This window comes from Alosa alosa, chromosome 4 (genome assembly GCF_017589495.1).
Source record: "Alosa alosa isolate M-15738 ecotype Scorff River chromosome 4, AALO_Geno_1.1, whole genome shotgun sequence".
Lineage (NCBI taxonomy): Eukaryota > Metazoa > Chordata > Actinopteri > Clupeiformes > Clupeidae > Alosa > Alosa alosa.
The window spans coordinates 21559739-21587426 of record NC_063192.1 but is presented as its reverse complement, the minus strand read 5'-3'; the positions used below and the strand labels follow the sequence as shown (position 1 = coordinate 21587426).

At 41.7% G+C, this 27688-nt stretch overlaps 1 protein-coding gene across 1 annotated transcript in view; it reads right to left on the bottom strand.

Moving 5' to 3' along the window:
* Nucleotides 1-8926: 8926 nt before the first annotated feature.
* LOC125293162 overlaps nucleotides 8927-27688 on the bottom strand; it is a 47509-nt gene continuing 28747 nt past the window's right edge. Inside the window, exons 2-3 of the mRNA XM_048240887.1 lie at nucleotides 11925-12101; nucleotides 8927-9729 (exon numbers count right to left, since the gene is read on the bottom strand). Of these exons, the coding sequence (XP_048096844.1) occupies nucleotides 9654-9729; nucleotides 11925-12101 (253 nt within the window). The 3' untranslated portion in view covers nucleotides 8927-9653. The remainder of the gene's footprint in view (nucleotides 9730-11924; nucleotides 12102-27688) is intronic.

Sequence of the window (27688 nt, the reverse complement as noted above, 5' to 3'; positions counted from 1 at the left end):
TGGAGACTGACGACCTGTGGGTCATGAAGGGCACTTATTTGGATGTGTGGTGGCTTTAACCACGTAAAAACAGAGTGAAATAGTATTTTGTACTATAGAAACATTATATAATTCGAAACATGCATTATTCTAGCTATAGGCCTATTAATGGCAGACTGTATCCAAGGCTGCTCAGGGCCTGTGCTGCTGGGAGCCACTGAAGCCCATCTTCAACCTGAGTCTCCGTCTCGGACAAGTTCCAACACTGTGGAAGACATCATGTCTTACCCCCATCCCTAAGAAGCCACACCCAAGTGAGCTTATTGACTACAGGCCTGTCGCTCTAACATCACACGTGATGAAGACATTGGAGCGACTGGTGGAGCGACTGAACACAGAAGCCTGGTGGAGAACTTTGTGCAGTGGTGCAAACTCAACCACCTCCAACTCAACACTTCGAAGACCAAGGAGATGGTGGTGGATTTACGCAGGTCTAAGCCCGCTCTGCTACCAGTCTCCATTGATGGGGTCAATGTGGAGGTGGTAAATACCTACAAGTATCTGGGCTTACAACTGGACAATAAACTGGACTGGTCAGCAAATACTGAAGCACTCTACAAGAAAGGGCAGAGCATGCTGTACTTCCTGAGGAGGCTGCGGTCCTTCAATGTCTGCAGTAAGCTCCTCAGGATGTTTTACCAGTCTGTTGTTGCCAGCGTCCTCTTCTATGCTGTGGTATGCTGGGGAGGAAGCACAAAGAAGAAGGATGCTGGGCGACTAGACAGGCTAGTAAGGAAAGCTGGCTCTGTCATGGGAGCCGAACTGGAGTGCATCACTTCAATATCAGATAAAAGGACCCTGAGCAAACTGATCTTGGACAATGAATGTCATCCACTCCACAGCACTATTATAAAGCAAAAGAACTTGATCAGCTGGAGACTTCGCTCACTGCCATGTACAACTGAAAGGCTGAGGAAGTCATTTGTCCCCAGGGCCACTGGACTGTTCAATGCTTCACTAAAGGGAAGAGGAGAGATAGACTTCTCTGCATAGTCTGTCTGCCTCTCCACCCTCTCCATGTTTGAGTACTGACTGCCCACTACTGTTTTACTACTGTCCACAGCCTAATGTTTTACTACTGTTTTACTGCTACACTGTTTTTCATGCTATATTAGCACACATGACCAATGGCTTCTGCTACAATCCTGAATGTCTGTAACCCTATTACCTCAACCTATTCTTGCACTGACATAGTTTTTTATTTTACCTTGTCTACATTATACATTACTCTCTTATTTGTTCATATTATTTATGCTGGTCTCTAGACCTTATTCTTGCACTGTTGCACTGTTGGACTACTTTTTGCACCTTCACCATGACACTCACTCTCTTGAGCACCTTACCATGCACACAGAACTACAGGCCAGTCCCGGCCCTGTCACTGCAAGCGTCTCATGCTTGATTACCCTCAAGCACACTGTGGATTTTTTAATTTAATTTATATATTTAGTATTTAGTTTTGTTAGTTTTTCTTATCTTCTACTGTCTCTATTGTACAGTGGAGTTTTGTTATATGTATATACTTATATTTATCCTTTCTGCTGTAACTGCATGTTGTATGTGATGTCTGTATGCTACTTGAATTTCCCCTTGGGGATCAATAAAGTATCTATCTATCTATCTATCTATCTAGTGCATGCTATTTCCATAACCGCGAGATACGCGCTTCACCATGACGGCAATGAGTTGTTAACAGACATGAACCAAGACATATAGCCAAGCAGCAATCTATCTAAAATAACACATACTTGAAGTACCATTCATGATGTCAAATATTGAAGTTGTGGGAAGTTTACATAATTTAAGTGGTATGTTTCATTCGTCCCCCATGCTGTTTCATTTGTCCCAGCCAGGAGGGACGAATGAAATAAAACGCACGTTCGACTTCTCCTTAAATAACTCTTGAACGGTTTTGTTTAGAGCTGTAAATGCAACTGTATTTGACAGAGGACAGATGTAGGTTGCTAGTGACAAAATATGAACTTTCAGTGTTTTACGATGTCTTTGTAAATTATGTTTAATTAAAAAGTGTTTCATTCGTCCCGGTTCTCCCCTACGCACGCACATCTCTGAGTTCAGTCACATGTGGATAGGCCTACACAATTACACATACACAGACTTGGTTACACATCCATTTTTCTTCCCTCCTCCTCTTTAAGTCTCTGAGCCCACCTCCAATTCCCAGCCTCCCCTACCTCCAGAACACCTAGGCTACACAAGTAGGAAAAGTAGGGGTGAGGAAGATGGGGTTGCTTAGTGATGGTTGCCATGAGACCGGTGTGGGGGAATGCAGACTTGGGCGAGGAGCAGTGTTTCTATGGAAACGGCGGATTCATGTGGTGCTAGTGGGTGTAGAGAGATATATTAGAGGAAGTGGTGATGACTTTTAGAAGTAACAAATGACGTACAGCATCCTGGTGGAAATACTGAACTGCTACCACACACACACTGGCACACACATGGAGACACACAGACACAGGCTTCTAGGATTCACAATAGCACAGCAACATAACACATTCACACAAAATTACATTTTTGCATAGGTATGTGCATACACTTGCTCACGCACGCACACACACACACACACACACACAGGGACTGCCTGCCAAGTTGGCACAGCTGAAAGAAGGAATTTGTCACACTTGTTGTATAGGTCAAAGCAAGCAATGTCATACTAAGTCAAAGCAAGCTCAATGTGAAGTGATTAAGTTAAACTATTTAACCTCTGCATGGAAATCAGCACAGTCTGGTCATAACAGCTGGAGGTGCATGCTTGGTAATAGCTGCCTGTTTTGACTGTTTAGTATAAGATGATGGTTTGGGTCTGATGTTGTCCTTTTAAGGGGTGGAGAAACTTGACCCAGAAGCAAGAAGTCTCACTCCCACAAGAATTACATAAACTTTAACTGTCTACTTCATACCATGTTGGCCAAAATATTATACAGCATTTCAGTGAAATTCTGTCTGTGGGCTGCCTACTCTTTAAGCAGATTTGCACTGTAAGAGACCTTGGCTGATATTTTTGTGTTCAGGTCAGAATGACAAATGCATTAGAATATTCATCTTGTGAGGTGCACATTGCAGTAAAAGCTGAATCATGATGATGCTGACATGTCTGATTTTACAGAAGTTAAAGGATAGAATACTTTTAATCAGTTGACTGACTCAGTAGTACCAACATCACTGTAGTTATGGAACCAAGCTATGGTGTTTCTCATCACCTTTTAGTACAAATTACGTTAAGTAGCACTAGCTTCTTCACCTATTGTAGAAACCTCCTCTGGTGAGAATACTGTCTAAGTCCAACCTGGTGATTTTTAGGGTGTAGGCCTGTGTGTGTTCATGTGTTCTATAGTGTCATGCACACACCAGCCATTTCAACGCACCCCCTAACAGAAATTGGTTCCAATATCCCTGCCTCTGACAGGCTATACATTAGCATGTTTGGTGGTAATGGTGCTTTAGTTTTTTTTTTATGTTCTTGCACAACACAGACAGGTTGTTGTCTCATTATTGAATGACGAAGAATGAGCCACACTGTGTACTTGTGATGTTTGCTTATGTTAGGTAACAACTATCTCCTATTTACAAGGAATAGCTCTGTTGGTTTCCTTGTGGTAAGATTTTTTTGGTTGTTTTGATTGGTTGACCCACAGCTGTGCTAACTGATGCAGCTGATGTTGGTCAATGGCATAGACTCTATGCAACTGCAGTCCCAAAAAGGGATGCACCGATCCGACTTTTTCAGTCTCAATACCGATACCGATGCCTGGGCTTTCTGTCGGTCGATACCTGATATCGATCCGATACCATAGTTAAATTAATAAACCACCGTGTGGAAAAGACTAAAGGCAGGCCTGACTTAAACATTCTTTCCCTAGCTAAATTTAAAAAAAAAAAAAAAGACTTTAGGACCAAATTTAACAAAATAACACTTAGATATAAATGTAATGTAATAGTACTATTATTATTACTACTATTAGTATTTAAAAAAATAAACAATTGTGTACCAGCAGCAACTTGGAACCGCATTCAAGTTCACAGTTATTACTAAATAATAAATCTAACACTAATAATAAATCTAACAATGTTTGTGTCGAGGGGAGGGGGTTCAATCATTTACTGAATGCAGAGGTTGGAAGTGAACTGAAAACAGTTTTTATGACACAAGCGTAAAACGTCATTCATTTACGTCACAATTAACACAATCAGACACTAGCAGTTTCTTGTCCAATTTATCCATCCAAGCCTTCTTAAGGGAGCAAAGAAAACTCTCATAAACATGCAATATATATTTCCAGCTGCAGGGGGCACTGTGACAACAAAAACTGCTTCCACTTCACCTTCATTTCTATTATCAGAAATACATTTCATGATCACAAACATTTTTAAAAAGTTTTCTTAAAAAAAAAAGAAGAAGAAAGAAATGTTCCATTTACGCACTCTGCCAAGATCAAGCAGCTTCCAAATGGTGCAAGATAATCTGTAAGAGTGACAAAGAGGAAGCTTGTACGTTTTTTGAAGGAAGTAAAGCACAGAAGTGTGAATTCCTTTAATTGAAATGACTCAGTCAGATTCTTCTCATAACTGAGACAAGCTGCATGTACATCTGGGTGTATACCAATGTTATAGTGTTAATTTTGCTCAACGGTTATAACAATAGGCTAGCAATTTAATTGAAATACAGGGAGCACACATGGATCCAATGATGTATTCTATACCTCTATGCTCAAACATACTGTAAGTTTAGTTACTTTATGTCAGGTCTCTACAGATCATGATAGCAAAAATAAAACATCACCCTATCTAGAATAAAATGCTAATGCCTAGATGAGCCTTTCTGTGCTGTTGTGTGATTGTTTGGGGGGCAAAAACATAGACGAAAGGAATGAGCTTTGCCAATTAAACTGTTCCACACAAACAAATACACAAATTAAATGCAATAGTCCCTGTTGTAGAAGACCCAGCTCTTGAAATCCAGTTGGAGAGCTAGGCTACGCTGAGAAAAGTTCTCCCCTTGCCCCTTCATCCCATCATGTCACACTTCCTGCCTACTCTACCTGGCATACATAATTCATGGCCAGGCTGTCAGAAAAGATTAAGCATGAGCAACGAGGTGGAGAATATGGAGTCAGACTGCACGCATACCACTGCTGATTAGTTGCATTGATCAACCAGCCTGCGATCAGGGTCAGGGAGTCACCCGTGTGCCTATGCCAAGAATTATATCTTACACAAGTAGACATTACACTGAGAACTTAAGTGAGTAAACACAACTGCCTTTAGTGGCATGGTAACCTGCTGTAGTGATATGCTAAAATGCCTGAATAGGTATTAGCCTCCTGGTTTGCATGCTCACCTTCCATGCCAGAGGCTTCAGGTTTGAGTTCAATACAGCACTTCTCATAGTATAGGTTATAAATAACTTCTTTAAATCTTCAACAGGGCAGTTTTGTACATAAAAGACTACATTAATCAATACTGTAAGATTATAAAATTCAGCATTATATTTGTTGGACCTAAATATACCTTAGAACATTCATTCTACAACACTCTTATCACACTGATGTGACAGTATTGGCTTACTTACAGAGGCACTAAAACCAACACTATCCTGATAGCCTAACGACACACATACAGACAGCTACTTACAAATAATAATAAGAGAGACTATTAGACAGCAGGTCACTCTCGAGTACAGCTGTCTGACACCTTGTCCTATGCAATGAAACTTTCACACGTTGCCTAGCTGCTGCCATTGTTATAGGCTAGCTGCTGTGGTCTAGTTTACCTGTTCAAATAAGTCCCAGCGTGTAGCCAGGAACAATAAATCAAACGCTGACAAGCCCGTAAAAGAATTAAGCCTGAAACAATTGATGACTTCCTCGGCATCTCAGCAATGAGCCTCACCTTGTAATAGAGTCACAGCTGGAGTCAAATGCTTACATGCATGCAACTGATTATGTACAAATGTCTGCTGTTTTAAAAATGTTCAATTGCTATTGTCATGTTGGTCAAAATTCAGTGTTCTAGTTCCATGCTGAGTTCCAAGATACACTCTTTTGCAGATTATCCATTGTGTGGTGCAGTTTGCACTAATTGTTGTCTAAATTGCATACATACTGTAGATCGACAAAATAGTTACATTAAATAATACAACAGTATGGCCCGATTATAATCTTTTGATTCATTTAATCATTTAATGAATGTCGGCCTTTGACAAAAAGTGATGTAGAAAATATAATGCTACTCGTGCATCTCAGAGATTAAACTTGCACAAAGGATATCTGCACGGCATCAGTCAGCCTGCTGTATCTCAAAGGAATGCTAGCGTTTGGTTTGATTTAATTTTCAGTGGGATGCCAGCTGCACAAAGGTCTACCGGCAGATGATCAGATTACTGCTTCTGCCAATCTGTGAACATCAGAGACCAGTCGGCAGTGGGACGATGCTGCCCTGGAGTCCGTCCGAGTTTTTACAAATGCTGAGGTAATAGCCAATCTTGTCATTCCTCTCCTCCTCTGATTCTCCCCCCTTGCATACTCCACTCACGCATGCGGAAGAAGAGCTCTAAATACAGAAATAGTCTCTTTCTTACCTGACGCTCAAGTCCTCTCCATCACTTCGCTGGGGTGAGTGGATGTAGGCTAAGCCACTTGTCTCGCTCTTTTCCCTCGCTCACTTCCAATCTCTCTCTCTCTCTCTCTCTCTGACTTTCTCTCTCTCTGACTCTCTCTCTCCCTCTCTCTGACTCTCTCTCTCTCTCTCTCTCTGACTTTCTCTCTCTCTGACTCTCTCCCTCCCTCTCTCTGACTTTCTTACCCTCTCTGTGTAGCACTCTTGTCTGCCTTTCCCCTCTTACATTTGCTCCTTCTCTCCCTCTCTTTTCTCCCTCTCTCCCTCTTTCTCATGTCCTTCTCTCACTTTCTATCCCCCTCCATCATTTTCTCACCTTCTCCCTAGTGCTTCCGTCTCCCTCCCCCAACCCTCTTTCTTTCTCTCTCTCACCTTTTTTCTCTACCCTGTATGGGAATCCTCTTCTGGTCAAAGAATTTGCTACATTTACACCCAGCAGTGACAGCAGTTTGATAGTGTCATCTACATTCTGTGATGGGTAACAGCTTGGCATAGCTCTTTATACCTTGTCTGAGTTTAATACTAAAAATGGTTCCTACTCACACACACACACACACACACATACACACCATCCCGCACACACAGATGCGAGCATTTTGCACACACACACACATACACAGCAACACCCTTCAATTAGCACTTTCAGTCTATCTGCTTTGCAGTGCATTCTTAATCTTAAAAAGTAGCTGCAGACCGTACCACTGAAATTACGGGCCAGCCAGGTTCACCAACCCACCTCACTGAAGTGTGAATATAAACACACACACACACACACACACACACATAAACATCCTTATTCAAACATTCCCCTAAAGCAGACATTTTAATCAGAATGTTCTACTCATGATACTAAAGTTCCTGGTATGTCTGAGTGTGGTTGTGTAGAGTTCATACTACATGCATACATACATGAATTCCCTGACAATACATAATAAATGAGAAATGAAATACTAAAGAACCCAAGAAAACTCTTAAGTATGATCAGCAAACAGTATGCTCAATAGCTTGGAACGGGTTCATGAAGCCCTGTGCACAACTTCCTCCACGAATACCAGAAACGCCGGCAAGAAGGTCTTTGACAGCCTCATCTGTCAAATGCGCCAAGCTTATAGGTCTTTTCTTGACAAGCCTTCAGAAAGATAGGCACTTAAGAGGCTCAGAAATGGTGCTCAAACAGAATGCTGTAGTCATTGTTGTGTGACAGTGAGGAAATTTTAGGCTGAAAACAGAGCGAGTCTACTCACCGTGGTGCTGTCTGAGAAGAGTGTCACCCAGACTGGTTGAGCGTGATAACAACCACACCCTCCCCACACGCGTGCATGCTAATGTGCGCACACACACACACACACACACTACATGGCAGACACACTGGCCCTGTAAAGCGGCTAGTCAACATTCTTGGCAATCTTTTGACTAATCTAAAATCTAATCTAAAATTGATTGCAGTGCAGCCTTGTGTTGTTGAATGTTTCAGAAGTCTTTTTTTTATCAGAGAAGGAGACATGAAGCTGATTATGTTAGATAGAAAAGGGGTTCAAGGAGTATATGTCTGTCTCTGTGTGTGTGTGTGTGTAATGGGTATACCGGTATGTCTTTATTTTTTGTCCTCAGAATCATTTTGTATAGTTGAGTCTGTTAAGTCTGCCACCTTGTGGATATATGCAGGTAATACGAATCCACACAAAGTTCATAGTTCATAAAAGGTGTTTGCATGCCCATAGTTTTACTACTACAGCACAGAATACATCATCAGTACTTTATCAACACCATTTGAAGTCTTAAAATGCAAAACAATGAATGGACTGATGCGAAGAGACTGTGACAACATAAAAAAAACAGACACTAGCCTTGTGAAACAATGGTGTATTATTCAAGAAATCAGCATTAAGCATTTGTTTTAACAGAATGTTCCTCAAAAACATGGAAATTAATGATTAATTACAGATAAAAGATAAGAGGAGATAAAAGGAAGATGTCAATTCCCTTCAACTATTGCTATCAAACCAAGCCTTGAATATTTATTTTTTTAAATGTTCACACCATTCTGTTTATACTCTAACTTAAATGTCTGTGCTTCAGATAGATAGATAGATAGATACAGTAGATAGATAGATAGATATAGATAGATAGATAGATAGACAGACAGACAGACAGACAGATAGATAGACAGACAGATAGATAGATAGATAGATAAAAAGAGCCAGCCAAATGTAATGTAATGTAATGTAATGTAATAGATGAGTGAGAAATAATCCTAATCCTATCTGTAAGTGAGACTTCCACAAACGTGTATAGAAATACATAAAACAAATTGTGAATCTGATCATATCCATTATGCAGTCATGAGTACAGGCAAAAGCAACGACTAACTTGCACACACACAGACATACACAAACAAAAACCAAATGACTGAAGGTGTTTCACTACACTGATTATTTTGATCTCTGCAGATTATGTCATTAATGTGTTGTATGTGGCATCACATCACTGGCAAAACACACACACAGACTGAACTATGAAATTGTGAAGCAATGTGTGCAGTTGCAAGTGCAGTTTTTACCCAGTTAGAAAAGTGTAACATTTAAGACACAGATTCATGTACTTGTCATGGTGGTTATTTAAACAGGCATGCAATAACAATTACATAATGGAAGTCAAATCCATCATCCTATATTTCAAATCATCATTTAAGAGTTTCATTTGATCATTTAAGAGTGTCTTGATCAGGTGATTTTTTTCTTCTTTTGTCAGTCTGGCTGATGCCAATAAACAGCCAATAATAAGTCTTTAACAAAACACAATGCATGCTAAGTGCAACTTTCTTTCCATCTGCAGTTCGGAATCAGGAACAATGTTTATATTTTCTTCTTCCTGATGACAGGCAGCTTCATGAACCTATCACTGCACAGGTCGCAATCAAGGTGATCATCCGCTTGTGTTGATTAGTTGTTACAACAAATGACCAATCAACTCACAGGTTACCTAGAGGAGGGGCTACTGCAATTTGAGGCGGGACAACAGAACTGATGGGTGGAGTCAGTCACCTCCTCTTCTCTGACAGAACAGAAAAAGAAGACAAGGAGAAAGAAAAAAGAGAGACAGATATAGAGAAGGAGAGAGAGAAAAAAACATACAGAAGCAGATAGGGACAGAGACACAGTGCACAGACATTATTGCATGGATATAACAAGCAATGACAGAATAGCATGGATGATGTTAAAGCATAGACAGAGATATTTAGCCTGCTAAATTTGTCATAATCAGTAGGTGTATTTAATCTCATAATGGTAGGTTCTTGAAAACTTGGTGTGACAGTTTATTCTACTCTGAGGAATTAAATGTTCTGCTTTATCATAAAATAGCCACCAGGTGGCGATCTTAGAGCACAGAGTGGCATTCCAGTCTGACACTTGGCTGCTTTGATTACTTTTGATTGCAGTTTGCCACAACATCCTGAGCCCGTGCATAATAGAGCTTCATGATTAAACATGTCAGTGACTCAGAAAAAACTCTCTTCGGCTCGAACAAACAAGACTCATTTCCGTCTGACAGAGTCTGCAGTGGGAGGCTGTTCAGGGCGTCGGATGTGAAGGCATGCTGACAAAAAAACACACACACACACACACACACACACACACATGCATGTAAGGGGACTTAGGGGGCTCTGAAGTCTGAATGGGTAGATAGGATGATGGGAGATATGAGAGTGTATGAGAGCACACACATGTGGAGGCAGTCAAAGAGAAGAGAGGAGGGTCTCTATTTCACGTTCAACAGAGGAGCAGCATTCACAATCAGCCCGAATGCATCACTAAGGTGTAGTCATCAGAGAGGGAGGCCTCAGAGGATGTTTGAATGGGGAGGGTAATATGAGAGAGAGAGAGAGAGAGAGAGAGAGAGAGAGAGGAGGGGGAAAGACAGAATAAGAGAGAGATGGAGAGAAAGACACAGCAAGACAGAGAACAAAGGAGAGAAAGGAAAAGAGAGAAAGGGCAACCAGCGAGAAAAAACAAGTGTGAAGACACAGAAATGGAGAGAGAAAAAGAAAGATAGATGGAGAGAGGGAGGGCTGTAGAGAAAGAGAGCCAGAGAGAGAGAGACCCAGGGCAAAGCCTCGCTGCCTCCTTCCGCTGCCACCTCCACAGGGGAGAACCTGTGGCAGGCAGGCGCCATGCTGGAGAGATAAATAAGGCATCCACATCCCCACTACACAGGAGCGCTCTGATGGATAGAGCACTGACTGTGTAGCGCTGCAGGCTAATCTCTCCATGCTATCGCTATCTTTCTTTCATGAGAAGAGATGGGAAGAGACACCATACACACGGGTGTGTCTGTGTGTGAGTGTGCGCGTGTGTGTGAGAGAGGGAGAGTGAGTGTGTGTGTGTGTGTTTGTGCAAGAAGTGAGTGTTTGTATGTGTGTGAGTGTGTGTGTTTGGGGTAATTGGACTTGATTAGCTGCTCCTTCAGCTTACAGCCCTGTCTAACCCTGTTCCCTGTTTATCTGTTTTGCTCTCTTCTTCTCTTTACCTCCTCTCCCCCTCTCTCTCTTCCTCTCTCCCTCCAAATAAACGAGCCTCTGCAGAGTTGTTCAAAAACATCCCCTCTTCTCCACACACAAACATGCGCGCATGTACATGCACACACACACACAGACAAGCTCACGTGCATGCTCCACGGCACAGTCCATCTCTGGTGGACATAATCAGTGACAAAAGAGAGTCAGAAACAGTGAGGGGAAAGAACGAGGGAAGTGAAAGAGAGAGATAGAGAGGGAAAGATGACAAAGGTGGGTGTCAGGCAAGCCTGAGGGGACACTGTGCAGGAGGAACATGTCAGGCGTGTATAAGCTCAGGGCGTGAATGTCATTCACGTTATGGTCTGAGCCAGTGGGATTTAATGGGATGCGTGGGTGCATACTAGCCACTCTATACTGCTATAGAGTCCCCCTAAACACAACAGGGGTTTTAGATGACAAAACACACATCGGTGGACTTGGAATTGAGTTCTAAGAAGAACATTCCATTCTAGAACACCAGGGGGTGGGTTATGGCAGATTGACATTCATTCAAGGGACAGTGGAAGGTTCTGTGTGTGGGGAGGAATGTTCCATTCCGGGAAAACGGGGGATTTATGAAGGATTCACGATTTCAAAGGGAATTTTGGAAAGACGGATCTTCACAGGAGGGTGAGGGGTGGGGGGTACGGGGTGGGATTGGTGAAGATCAGGTGACTCTCTTGTGGGCCCTTACCTGCCCTGCTCCTTGGCCTTGGGGAGTGTGTTAGACGGCTTGGGCTTGGGCTTGCGTAGCCTGGCGGGACAGCAAAACTGATGGTGGCTGGAATGGCTAACAACTGTCAGGCTGGGGCTGAAGAAGAAGTTGGCGGTGGAATTGGTGAGAGTAGAACAGCTTGAGTAAGAGTTTAGCCTGACAGAGAAAGAGGGAGACAGAGAGAGGGACACACAGAGATAGAGAGAGAGAACGACAGAGTGGGGGGAAGGGAGAGATAGAGAGAGAGGGTCAGAGAGAAATAGAGAGAGACAGAGACGGAGATAGAGAGAGAAAATATACAGACAGTGAGGGAGGGAGAGATAGAGAGAAAGCCAGAGAGGATTGATAGTAGGAGATTGAGGGGTGGAATGTAAGAGACAGAAATGGCAGGAGAGAGAAAGAGAAAAGGATAAAGTCAAGACAGTCTGCAGAAGCTGGCAAAAAGGACATAAACAACACCACCATACATATAAAGTACACACAGAAAGCAGCGCGGCAATGAAGAGATGACATTAAACAAAACAAGTAAAAAGGGCAGATGAGTCAGTGAAACAGATAGACATTTACAACATTGGACAGTGTAGAAAATTAAGGACCAGATTAGAAAGTCCTCTAGTCATTTTCTCAAAACCCTATACCACACTTCACTGATATGGGCGTCACTAAATCTTTGTTTAGTCCAACTCTGAAGCCACATTCAGACAGGCTGTGACAAGATACAGGCAGTGACATGGAATACTAATGAAATTCAGATTCAGATACTTCCAAATACAACTACAAATAACCGTTGGCAACAAAGTTAAAATAATTTCAACTTTTGAAGTGACGAGCGAATCGCCAATAGCTTAAATGACTGAGCTTGGCCTATTACTGTAGTTAGATGATTAAACCCTCTGGAGTCGACAGCATTGCTTGGCAAACCAATGAGAAAACACATCATTTTTTGGTTTGTATCTCGATTCCAATCTTCACACCACTTTATTGTGCACTAATTAAATTTGTTAGGGAGTGACAAAGCCATGATGGAGTTAAATTCCATGTGCCATAGGTAGGAGAGTTCTCACAGGCCGAAGGCAACCAGGCGTATTTAACATTACCCAGCGTGACACAAGACACAGCAACAGAACGGAATTGGCTGGAGGCAGTCGCAAACGCACCACATGTTGTACCTGGGATCTATACAGCCCCTCCTTCATGGTACAACATGCACTGCCTCAGAGGCCAATCAACAACCACGCCTGTCTAAATTTACACAACAGGGGCCTATTGCACAAAAGCAGAATTAAGACATCTGGGATAAGTTACTGAGCTGCGCTCAATGAATCCAAAACAAGAGCGTACAGGCTTAATTGGTTGCACAACAAGCAACACTTATACATTTTCTTAAATAGTTAAATATATAGATATATAGACTTTACTTTACTTTATTTCTGCATTGTTGCACTGTTGACTTACTCATTTGCACTATCACCATGACTACTATCACCATTGCACTACCACCATGACACTCATTCACACAGAGCACCTTACCATACCTTACTATGCACAGAGAATCACAGGCTCAGTCCCTGCCTCAGTCATTGCAAAGCCTCTGATTTATTAATCACCACTATGTGGATACTGTTTTTAGAATTGATTTAGATTAAGTGTTAGTATAATTTGTAATTTTGTTATTTGTATTTTAGTATATTTTTATATATTGTATTAAGTGTTAGTATAATTTGTATTTTAGTATATTTAGCATATTCTTTATCTTCTACTGTCCTTACTGCTTAGTTGTGTTTTTATATTATATACTTTAATTACTCTTCTGCTGTTAAAGAATGTGTTTGTGTTGTATGTATGCTGCTGAGACCTTGAATTTCCCCTGGGGATCAATAAAGTATCTATCTATCTATCTATCTATCTATCTATCTATCAAGCCAGGATGAGCAAACATGGATTCATCAAGCCAGGTGAAACCTATCTTGGATAAGTGCGCGCTCACGGCTCCCTCAAATAGACAGATTCACTGATTCACCATGGCAACTAGAGCGGCTTCATTGCTTCTTCTACGGTGTGAAGTCGGTAGCGATAGCCTTTTCACAACAGCAACAAACAGCAACACCTCTGTTTAGGAGAATATTGCAACTAGTTCCGCGACCACCACGCGCGAAATAGTTAGGCACTCCCGTGACGTCACATTGTCGCATGACAGGTCGGGAATGGCGAGTATGTAAAAGTTAATTAATGATCACAAACATTTAAATAATGAAAGTGGGTCTATTAAATAGATCCTGGAAATTCACACAGCTCCACAGAATAAATCGCCATGGTAACTTACCATACCATAACATATCCTGCTGCCCCCTATCCCGCTTTTGTGCAACTGGATCACGGATAAATTGAGCCAGGATAACTAAGATATCCCAGCTTAATCCCTTATCCTAGTTTTGTGCAATAGGCCCCTAGACACTGTATTCGAACAACAATACACACAATTGTCCGGCGGCAGTAGCAAATGCGCTGCCCACAAAATGCAAGCCAATTTCAAGCAAAACTCCTTAAAAGTTAAAGTTTTGTAGTTGGAGAAGTAAGGAGAAGTGATTTGTTTTGGTCTATTGAAAATAACATCCATCCAAACCCACTGCTGAAGGTATCAACAATAGCCTATTCCTTTGAAAACTTCAAAGTCCAAAATAAGGTGTGCATCAGTCTGCAGGCTAAATAAATGTCATATCTGAGGACTCTGAGTCAACATTTCTCACTTGCTTGCTGCCAAAACTAAAAATCACAAGATGAATTGAATATGGTGGGTCAGGGTGGGCCTGTGGGCTTTTAAAGAATATTTTAACATGAAATAACACTACTGCACTGTCTACTAGAACATAAATAATTTAAGATACGCTTTTGTTTTTTGCATTTCACCTTTTAGCCATGCTCTTGTGCGTATGCACAAATGCAGGTCTTTATTCTGACAAAAATGTGTGTGTTTGCTACATGTATGTGTACATTCTAGATACCACGGTAATGTATCCTTGTCACATGAAAGTAAATTTGAACCCATTTCCTCTCATCTCCCTTTTGGTTTTAATAACACAGGCCTTGATGCCTCTCTTCATATGGCCCAATTACTCAATCTGCACTGAAACAAGGAATACCACTACCTCCTGGCTTCTATTTGCCTGCGATATTCAAAAATCATGAAGGTAAAACATCATTCAGTATAATGAGAGAAAAGGAGCTAGAGAGAGAGGGAGTGAGAGATGTGTAGACAGACAGTGTGTGAGAGAGCTCTGCATTTCAGAGAGGATTAAATCTGAGACTCCCACCACTGCCGTGGTTTATGTAAGACTATACAGCCCTGCAGTCTACATATTGTGCAAGTCTTTTTTCTGCCTTCACCAATGTTTACACAACGACAAAACACCATGTATAGTAGAATTCGCTCAGTTGCTCCAGTTATTGGATGTGTATGGATTGTCATTCATTGCCATTTCATCTACCTATTTACATTTATCCACAGAGAGTGTATGAGAGGAAGAGGCCTATATATCCTTGTACAAATAAATTCATACAAACATGAAGAACGCAAAAGACTCTAGAAAACAGCTCCAAAGACAGTGTGTTTTCACTCCTGGAAAGTAAGAAAGACCCTCACAAAATTAGTGAAGCATTTTTTATAAGATATTTAAATAAGAAAGGAATGGATATAATATCATCTCTTCTTCTATTCTCAGATGGCTGCGCACTTGTTTAAATTGATTTGTGAAAGGGTGTAGTTAGCGACTGAGTTCAGAATGGATTTGGCTGTGATATGCAACTGATTCATGCCAACACTGGCTCAGATATGGGTCAGAGACATGCAATCTGGTATCATGGGGGCAAACGTTCAGCTTGAGTTCAGTTTGATGAGCAAGTGCACAGTGGCATCTTCTCCTATTCATCAAAAGTGTCTCTGATGAGCAAACACATCCAGGTTGCTGTAACCCTCATACTGTAGGAGTTCAGTCATAGAAGACTGCCAATTACTTCAGATAATGCATGCTAGAGTGTGCATCACTATCACCAAGGTTGTTCAAAACAGCATGGCAACAAATCTTGTCTTTAAATAAAAATAAGCCAACCACTGTCTGTGGTGTGTGTGTGTAAGCTAAAATGGTTATATAAAGCTGATAAAGCATTTCAAAGTCATAGCCGTCTTCCCTTGCACTGGGAACTTGGCTACACCTCTGAGTCACTCCATCTGTGATGTTTCAGGACCTCCGAAAGGCATTTTGGGCTAGATTAGCATCTAAATACCAGCCATTACAATCAGCCTCATAGCAGCGGCTGCGAAAAAGCAACATCCATACCGTGTAATTTCACCAATGAGGCACACAGTGAGACAAAAGGTAGGGCTGGCAGCGTGGAATGAAAGTGGGGCACACCAGGGCCAGCCATTCAGAGAGAGCATGTTGCTTTGCAAAATTCAGCCAAAATAAGGAGTCAACTTCAGCCTACAGACTCACTCTAGCCTAAAGAAAGAACGAGTGAGTGGCGGAGGATGGTGGGAGGTGGAGGGGTTGAGTGAGAGTTCATTGGCCATCGTAGGCTACACTACTCCAACCCACCCTGTCCAAATATGGTCAGCCCAGCCTGTCACAATGCAACCCACACGCTGTCAGGAAGCAGCGGCTGCTCTCTCTCCAGGAGGCTTGACTTGTGCCGAGAGCTTAATTGGGTCTATTAAGATTCTAATTACCGGCGCAGAATCAGGAGGTTAACAGTGGTTTGTGTCAGAGCATGCTGAGTAAGAGAGTCGGCATTACATGCTGTTGGTATCATATGTCAAACCTCGGTTTCAGAGTTATGTAAATCAAAATAGTGTTGAGAGGTCTCAAAGACATTACGTGTCGTGAGCATACATTCTTTAAAAAAAAAAAAAAAAAAAAAAACAGCCTTTTCAGTGTGCTAGTCTAATGTTACAGAGGTAGTTAGCTGTTAGCATACAGTATGTCAGGTCATGCAAAATTCGCAACAGAGTGAGGTAAATAATTATTTTTTATATATATTAAAAACATTTGTATTAATAACAGTATGGGCAGGAGTTTAATCAAACAAAACCAAACTGCTTTTGCCAAAGTAACACATCTAAATCAACACACGGATGATATAATGAGAAAAAGAGATACAGTTTTAATTTTTCTTTCTTTCTTTTCTACAGTTTGGTCAGGGTGCTAAATCTAGCATTAGGAGCTAGCAAACATTAGTTCATGATGAGGGAAAAAAAAATAAGGCTTTCCAACCTCGTGGGGGCACTAACTTAACAAAAGAGGATAAGTTGGAGCAGGCTTAATGGCTGAGGGGCTAAGCCTTGGCGCCCGACTGCCGAGAGATCTATTTCACCAATTCTCTGTGATTATCGAGCTTGACACTAACAAGGCTGCGGTTCGGCTCTGCAGTGAGAAACAGTAGGCTAGGCTACTGATTGTCTAAATAGGACACAGGGAGAGAGAAGCTAAAAATCTGCCTCAAACATTATCATTATCCAGAGGCTCTGCTCCTAAACTCAGTGTGCCTAATAGGAGCTCCAATTAAATGAGAATAACCTGTCAGTACCGAAGACGTTCCTGTTTAATTGTGCTTAATAAGATAGCATAGATCATAACTCTTTATCAAGATTTAGTGGGATCTGAGCAAAGTGTGTGTGTGTGGGGGTTTAGGCCTGAATGAGGAATGTAAAATCTACTGCAATTAAAAAGATAGAGAGGGCAAGTCTTGCTGCACTCTCATTACGTGACCTCAGCTGCTTCAGGCAGTTCTACTGCCTTAAAATCACCTCAGTCTAATACTGTACAATCTAATATTTAAAAGAAACTGTAACATACAGAAAAGACCATTCTCAATGATGATTCTCAAACACATTTGTTTGAAGCCATTAGAATTTGTTTGATTCGACACATTGGGGGGAAAAAAGCCCACCACTCTACTGTACACTCTTAATATCCCTGCACTCTCTACAAATATCTCTATGGTGGCGGGTTTCTAAAAATGCCTGGCGTCTGGATTGGATGTGAGGAGGCAGAGTCCGAGGAGGAAGAAGAGGAGGAGGAGGAAGATGAGGAAGAGGAAGGCTAAGAAGCGCAAGCACCGAGCTGAGCAGAGAGGGTTACGTAACAGGAAGAGAGGGTGACCTGGATATAGAGGCCCCGTGCATTTGTTACCTAGTCAGACTTATTCACCAGCCCACTGCCTTATGGGGCATCAACTAAAGGGGTCAGGCAGGGCTGCTGCTCCCCTCGCCTTTGTGTGTGACAGTCAGAAACACACACAGACAAACACACACACACACACATACAAAAAGAGAGAGAAAAGAGAGAGAGAGAGAGAGAGAGAGAGAGAGAGAGAGAGAGAGAGAGAGACTGATTCATACGTAAACATACATACACTGTAGATATTCACATACACAGGGCTATAGTGGATGCTAAATGCAAGTAAACACAGTTTATCCACCTCTGAAATGTCAGAAGTAGAGTTTATCCACCTCTTATTAGAGTTTATCCACCTCTCAAAAGAGTTCACCAATTGCAACTTTTAACATTCACTGCATTATCCACATTCACAATATGTACACTTGTGAAAAAGGAGTCCTCACCTTTTCCCCTACGACAAACTTTTGAAAAACTGTCTTGTGCCACACCTGCATGGACTGCAACTAAACACTCACCTGCACTCAGTTCCAGGTTTATGGCTGTGTATGGGTTTATGTCATATGTATGTGTCTGTATTAAGGTGTTGATTTTAACTGTGATTGGGTTAATAGTACAGACCACCACCACTAGTCAGGGGGCCTATGTGGTTTCTGTGGGATTGAAATGTTAATTTTTGGAGAGTGGTTGGACTGTCTTTAGAGGTCATTGAACATGGAGAAAAATTATGTCTCCATTTTTTTTTTACCTGTTTTAACCCTATTTTTGTGAAATTGTATATTTCGCTATAATTAACACCATAAATATTGCCTAAATCACTGGCTATGTTGAATAAAGTTCACAAAATAGTTATTTTATTATTTTCAACAGTATGATTGTATGTCAGTATTATGATTGTATGTCAAACAATTACAGATAAGATCAATAACCAATCAGTTTCACCAAATACACATACTCCATTGCTGAAAGATAGCAAAATCACTGAATCACAGATGAGACCTCAAACAACATTTAATTCATTTACATATACACAACATATTAGATCTCACCTCCACAATGTCCTCAATGTCCTCAAAATCTACAACTAGTCTACTAAACCCTATTTGTACTCACCTTCTTAAGACTGGTCTCCCCTTCCTGGATAATGTTTTGCTCTAGATTATAAATATTTCTGTCAGGGCATATACCGCAGTCGTTTAAGACATCTGTTATTAAGCTCTCCCTCAAAAAACCTAGCCTTGTATCTATACTGGTCCTCCTGGACCTCAGCGCTGCCTTTGACAGCATAGACCATGACATACTACTTAGGCTTGAAAATTTGATAGGCATCAAAGACTCAGCACTCGCTTGGTTTAGATCATACCTTCCTAACCGTCAACAATTTGTACAGGTCCATAATAAACCATCTACCCAGATTATGGTAAAATATGGAGTGCCTCAAGGCTCAGTACTGGGGCCCCTGTTGTTTAGCAGATGATACATAACTATACCTCTCCATAAAACCTGATGAATTAACCCCGTTAGCCAAACTTGACACATGTATAAGAGCTATAAAGACATGGATGACGAATAATTTCCTGCTTTTGAACTCAGATAAAACAGAAGTCATGGTTTTAGGTTAAAAAAGATGAGGGATATCCTATCCACATCACAGGCTACATATAGTGATCTTCCACTGACCTCATCCACAAGTGTTAAAAACCTGGGAGTTATAATTGACCAGGACCTAGCACTAAGTAATCACATAAAACAGATCACCAAAACTTAATTTTACCATTTAAGGAACATTTCAAAGATAAGGAAGTCCTTCTCCTTACCAGATGCCAAGAAATTAATGTTTTGTCATCTCAAGGATAGACTGTTGCAATGCTATTGCAATGCTATTATGCCGGCTGTAATAATACCTGTCTAAAGAGCTAACAGTTTATTCAAAATACAGCTGCTCACACACACAAAAAATATGAACATATTTTCCCCATCTCTATACTCTCTCATGGACAAAAACAAGAAATTTGGCATATGTCTCTAGTGATGGTTCATTCACCAGTCCACACATATCTGCCACTGGATACATAGCCCAAAATCTGTTTCTTTTAGAATATGTGTGCCATCACCTGACTAACAGAAAGACACACCTCAGAATATAACCTAACTAGACTGTGCCACCATGGACTATGAAAATGTGCTTGCTCAAATGTAGAAGGCTAGAAGGTCACTAATATCACCAACCATGAAGAACAGAGCACTATGTGCTTCAGGTTATTCGATATTCTAAATTCTACTGCCAGCTATCATCAGCCAACTGACAATGGTAGTCAGGGATGGACTCCCCAAGCCCAGGGGAGACAAGGAGTCAGGGGGCCCAAGCCATTGCATGGAATCATTGCCTCAATATCAACACATCATATCAACATATAGGTTATGAATCTGATTAAATTAAAGAATTGGCCATCCCCAAAATGCACCAGAATATAGGAAATCACATCAAATACATTTTTAAAAATGTCCCCCGCAACAATTAGTGGTTGCCCCTTAATACATCTGGGCCCAGGGGCCTGAAAGTTCATAATCCATCCATGCTGGTAGTGTCTCACTTTCTCTTTCTCTCTCACACACACACACACACACACACACACACACACACACACACACACACCTGTCTGTTTGTCTATCTGATCCTTTACCCTTTCTTTTCATCACACTTACATAAGCTACAGAAGGCCTTACAGACTTCAGCTGGTACTATGTAAAAGTCTATTAAGTCTAATTAAACTTGATTTAACAGAGATCTCTGCACTTTGTGCTCTGTATGGGTGTAGACAAGAACTGACAGAGCAGGCTAGGCCTACACTCAAGCACACTAATAGGCATGAAATGATTGTATTAATATTGAAGTATTATTTTTTTAGCGTACAATTTCGAGAATTTTAGGCACAATTTCTTGTTAAAGAGATCAATCATCAGCCTAAAAATGTTTTATAATGTTGTATTGTTTATGTGGCCCACTTTTGCACACCTTGTAGGCACCAAACCCTATGCTATAATACCAGCAATGTAAGGTTTATGGACAAAACACCATATTTGACCTTTTCTGAATTTGATTTGGGTCCTTCAAAACCTTCAAAAAAAATGGAGACATGTTTTTTTTTACTCTTAAGAACCCCTAGAACAAAGATATAATACTATCCAAAAATTAACATGCGAATCCCACAGGCCCCCAAATTAGACACATAGGCCCCCCTACTACACCCCCCCATTCCCTATAATGGTTTAGCCCAGACCTAATTGGATAATTGCCTAGCCTATTTAATGGCAGGCTTATTTCACACAGGAAGACACACAATAGACGGGAGACAACGGAAGACAGAGGGAAGAGCCGGAGAGCCGGAGAGCCGGAGAGCCGGAGAGCCAGGGACTCAGGGACTCAGGGACTCAGGGAAGTTTAGAGTTTAAAAGTAAATTGAAGTCTATAATGTTAAACTTGCTTGCTGTGAGGCAGGGGGATAAAGTATGGTCCAGAGTTATGCAAGGTCGCCTTGTTTGGAACGGGAGCCTGGAAAGTCTGTGAAATAGTTGCCTAGTTTAATGGCGAGTTCAAATGTTCACTTGAAGATACGCACTGAAGATCCCTGAATTATTATGTCTGGATTCCTGCTGTGCTTCCTCCTGGTTTGTGGACAATAAAATAAATTATATTTTTGTACGGAACTGTCGTCTCCTGCCATCTCCTTCCCTCAACACCACCTTATCCAGTGGCGCACCTCCCTAAACGTGGGGTGGTTGCCTCAGTCCCTCACAACACTCATCAACACTCTAGGAACCATTTAATACCACTGGTATTGTTATAAACATTGAACAATAAACCTCGACCATCATCATACAATCTTAATGCCTTTTTAAAAAATCTGATACCGCATGGCGCAGTCCACCTTACCGTAATCACAGAGTTCATAGTTTACCCACCTCTTATTTGACCACTACACCCCTGCATATACACACCCACATACATCACCTACTCACATGTATGAACATGAACACATACATACACACACACACATACAGTACAGAGAGAGACACACACACACACACACACACACACACACACACACACACAGACTGATTCACACATAAACATAAATAGGTATTCACATACACACACCCACATACATATTCCACTCACATATTATGAACACACACACACACACACACACACAGGCCTGTGCCCTCACTCTTCTTGTCACACTTGGCTGTAATTACCGGAACACACTCTCCTCCAGAGAAAGAGAAAGACTATTTATATCAAATCCTCCCTCAAAACCTCCGCCTGCCCACCCGCCCACTGCACCCCTCCGCTCCACTCCACTCTGCCCAGCCCGCCTTTATTTGGCACACCGCAGGAACAGAGCCACGGGTGGAGGTGGAGGTGTGTGTGTGTGTGTGTGTGGGGATACAGCCATGGAGTCAACAAAAAAAATCCCACCAATAACAGATAATGAGAGAGATATAAATATGGAGAGAGAGGGAGATAAACATGATAGAGAGACACACATTGAGAGAAAGAAAGAGAGATACACATTGAGAGAGAGAGACAGAGAGAGAGAGGAGGGGGGTGAAAGACAGGTTGTTGTGAGTGTAAGAGTGATATTATGTTAATGTGTAATCTTGTTAGTGCTTTGGGAATACCGTATACTTTAGTGTATGATCATGCCAATTAAACACACAGAATTAAAAAAAAATGAACTAAAAGAAAGAGAGGCAGCAAGAGAAAAACAAGAGTCAGCAAAAAATGAGCTGAAAAAAGAAAAGAGAGATGGTAGTTGGTGATGCCACCAGAGACCACAAGTAAAAGTTCAAAGCGCAGCTCAGCCACACAGCAAATGGTCGATATTTTTGTACATTTGGGTTTGGGAGCCAAAATGGCCGACTCAGATGACATAAAGGACAGTTGGGGTGGGAGAGATGACATCAGGCTGCTGCAACTTCTGCTGTACTGGTGCCCATAATGCAGTTAATACAGAACCAGCAGGACAGAGAGAGAGAGAGAGAGAGAGAGAGAGAGAGAGAGAGAGATGGGGGGAGGAAAGGAGATGTGGGAGGTATGATCAGGCTGTGTTGAGGGGGCCCAGGTCAGAAGAGAGGAGGTGGAATGAATGAAGCTGGAATGGGGGGGCGGAGAGGGGGTAAAGGTGTTTCTGGAGAGGAAAACAGCTCCACCAACTCACTGGCGGGTGAGCGAGCCTGGGGGGGGGGGGGTGGGGGGGGGGGGCAGGCAAGAGCTGTGTCATTTGTGTGGGTGAATCTGCTGTAGAAGCTACGTCCAGGAAACAAGAGAGAGAGAGAGAGAGAGAAATTCAGTGAGATAGAAGTGATGACTAAATGGAGAGTGAAAGGGAGAAAGAGAGAGTGAGAACGATGGGAGAGACTGAAAGAGGCAGAGAGTGCATAGAGAGAGAGAGAGAGAGAGGAGGGGGGGGGAGAGAAATACAAAGAGAGAGGAAAACATGAAATCTCAGAGAGGGTCAGTTAGAAAGAAATGATGACTGAGGAAAAGTCAGTGAAAGGGACAGAGAGCGATGGAGGGAATGAAAGAGAGAGAGAGAGAGAGAACAAAGATCACAGAGAGAGAAAGATGCAGAGAGAAAAAGGTAGAGAAATGGAAAAGCCAGAACAGGAAGAGGACACCGAGAGAGATGGGCATGCAAGAGGATTTGTGTGTGAAAGGGAGAGAGGTGGCAACAGAAAACAAATCAGTGAAAAAGAGAAAGAACAGAAGAAAGAGAGAAAGCAGCACATGCAGAAGAAAATGGATGAGTTTTGTGGATTTGACACAGATGGAATACAACACTAACGGAGGCGGACGGACACAACAAGCATTTGCAATACCGTAGCACAAGGACATTGTCATTAAGATTCAGTCTAAGCTCATTTGAATCTCTGATTACTAAACAACAGGAACATTCCCACTGACTAGCAGACAGAAGCCTCAGAGTCACAGTCACACATGTAATGTGTCCATATCTAATGTGTTCCACAGGAATCTGTTATATTATGTCTAGATAGTGATAGAGAGAGATATAGAGATGGTGTTATTATGACACTCCTAAACTCAAAAGAAAGGAAGGCCTTATATCTAAGCACATATTTCCTAGAAATATGAATGCCTTGTATTTGTATGTACTGCGTTCTTACAATAACATACAGGAACCATAAGAATGAGAAATGTAAGAACAGCACCATTAGTACTATCAGGTTGTAATAATATTGTCATGTAAAGGAAGTACAAAAAAATAAATGAACATTCCATAAAGAGCAGGCTTTTGTAACACCCTCATAGTTTTCTGTTAAAATGTCTGTATACATATAAAGTAAAATCTCAGGCAATACAACAAAGATGTAAAACAGTCATATCTCAAGGGAACAGCTTCCTCACTTGCTCTCTCTCTCTCTCTCTCTCTCGCGCGCTCTGTAAACATCAGGATGCTGAGCATGCATGAGTATGTGAGGAAGTATACTCTCTGTCTATTTACGGTTCTTTTCATCTTGTCTATCACCACTGTGATGCAATGATAATGGAAGACAAAAATCAAAAGAAAGATCTGCACACAGTTACATGCTCCCAGAACCTTTAATTTGGCAATGTTTCTATTTTATAGCTGCATTTTTATCTTCAGTTAAGTTTTGATCGAGCACCTGTAAAAATGGTTGGACATGCGTCCCCTCTGCATTCCCTCATGCAATCATAATGGGCCTCAGAAGGCCTCCTATTCCCTGGGCTCTCTTGTCATTTCACCAGACAGCAACATGTCTGGCCAATTTCAACATTTTCTTTTTCTTTTATAGTACTGCACAACTAGCATAATGGGTAACACTCTACTTATTAAATAGAATAACATTTTAATAATCAAATAATTAATAGTAATATATTGTATTAGTAGTATACTTTACTGACATAAGGGAAAGTAGGACTGTTATGGATGGTCCATGATGTGAAGAGGCCTATATGCTATTAGTTATTCAATCTTGTATTATACAATCCTTAAAAAATGTCATACTTGCTGCAGTGTGCAATACATTAACATACATAGATAGATAAACAGCCCACAGATACTTTGTCATTAAGTGTTGTTCTGATAAGAAGTGGGGTTATATAAGCACAGCATATCTTATGCACTTTACAAACAGTAAGGAAAGTAGCTGGAAATAGACACATTTTTTTAAAAAAACTTCTACCGAAGAAATAAAAAAGTACACTTGAACCACCCTTATCTTGGATCATGTACCATTTTGAGTAGGTTCACTTGGCTCTCTTTTTAAAAGGACATTTCCAGTAGCATCTTTCTGATCATTAGTGTGTACACTTGAAAAGTAGCATAGACTTATGTAATGCAGTTGATAGTCAGACAAGATGAAAATTATGTGACCTGTTCCCACCCTTTCTTTTGTTGGAAACCAGCAAAGAACAGGCAAGGCAGGAGTGTTTTCTCAATGTTTTGTGTTTGTACACACACACATGCACACACACACACACACACACACACACACACACACAAAATCATACAGCAGTGTCCCGGCTGCTTGGCAACCCAGTGTGTGTGGGCGTTTGAGACAAAGTGCCCGTCGAAAGCTGCAGTGTGAGCAAGTGTGTGTGTGTGTGTGAGAGAGAGAGCGAGAGAGAGACAAAGTCAGTGAAAAACGGGAGAGAATGAGACAGACAGAGAAGAGAGACTGGAGATAAAGTGTGTGTGTGTGTGTGTGTGTGTGTGTGTGTGTGTGTGTGTGTGTGTGTGTGTGTGTGTGTGTGTGTGTGTGTGTATGTGAGAGAAAGAGAGAGAGAGAGAGGGAGAGAGAAAGTCCATTGTCATCAAATCTCCCCACAGGTCCATCTGTGGAGCACTTATGTAGTCATTAAGCAGATGCTTTTATTGACGACAACTTGCAATACAGAGGATGCATATTCATTTGGTGCACCCTCAGACATGAAACCACGACCTTTACAGTAATGATGGCAAATCACTGCGGAAAAACAGGAGTCACATTAATCTCCTCTCTCCCTCTCTCTCTGTCTCAAGATGTTCAAACATAATCGCAAGACTGCCTATGTGTGTGTGTGTGTGTGCTAGGGCTGCATGATATGGGGAAAATAACTGTGATTTTTCTGACAAATATTGCAATTGCGATTTGACCCCCGACCCGACTGTGAAGCTCACCAATCAGAATTTCTGTGCCCCTCACGCACCACTATGCACACCCACCAACCAGAAGTGGCACAGTCAGTGAGGACTAAGTAATCATAAAAGTCAGAAATGTGACAAAATTAACTGTCAGTTTGGGCTCTCAAACTGACAACTACCCAATCGCAAATGCTACAAATAATCGTGATTAGGTAGTTGCGTTGGTTCATATTGCGATTACGATTACGATTGTGATTGCGATTGCGATTGTGATTACAATTACGATTACAATTGTGATAACTGTGCAGCCTTCGTGTGTGTGTATGAGTAAGTTTGCCAAATCACACAACACATACTGTATGTGTGCTACTGGTTACTCATGCCCTTATAGTGAGTTTAAGAGCCCAAACTGAAAGTTTGACTTTTATGTAAAGATGGTCTTCCCTCTGGAAATCCCTCTGATGACGCCACGTAATTGCTACCTGAGGAGGTGACCTGTGCTGCTGATTAGGGAAGGATTCTGGTGAACTCAGTGGGCCGCTAATCTAATAGTTGAGCAGCATGGAGAGGCATAACACGATTAATTACAGATAGCAAAACCACAAGTACACTCTGCTGGAAAAAGCTTTCTCCTAAAATGTGTCACTTGCAAAAAAAAAAGAAAAAGAGGAAAGAAATAAGCCCTCAAAGTAACCCCCTCCCTTTGCAAAATCCGTATCCGACATATCTGCAGCATCTGTCCTCCTTCGTGTTTCTCTTCGTCTCTCTTTCCCTCTCTCTATCTCTCTCTCCCCTCCATCTTTCCCTCTCTCTTTCATCTCTCTCATCTAGTCTCCCACCTTCCCTCTTTCTCCCTCACTTTTTTTTTGCCAGCCTCTTCTCTCTTTCGCCCACCATGTTCTTCTACTTCTTCTTCCGGCCTTGGCTCAGTGTGTTCCCACAGAAACAGAGCGCTGTGACACTCCACTGCCTGCCCCCCCTGACCACACCACACACACACACACACACACACACACACACACACACACACACACACAGACACACATACATACACACACACACACACACACACACACATACACACACACACACACACACACACCCCTTCTACACCTTATCTGCTCAGAGAGACAGTGAGAGCCACTTACGCATTATTAAACATTAGATATTCCACCCTGGCAGTCCAAAGGGTTCAGCAGGCAGCCGAATACAAACACACTCATTTGCCACAACCCCAGCCCCCACTCCATCCCACCCCATGCATATTCAATCATTACTGCTGCAACATCATTGACAGCAGTGCAGTGCGGTGTGTAAGTGTATTGCTTCTGCAGCAGCGAAGAAGACAGTAAATCTATATACACTTCGACTGGTGTGACTCCCAGTTATAGTATGAGAAATT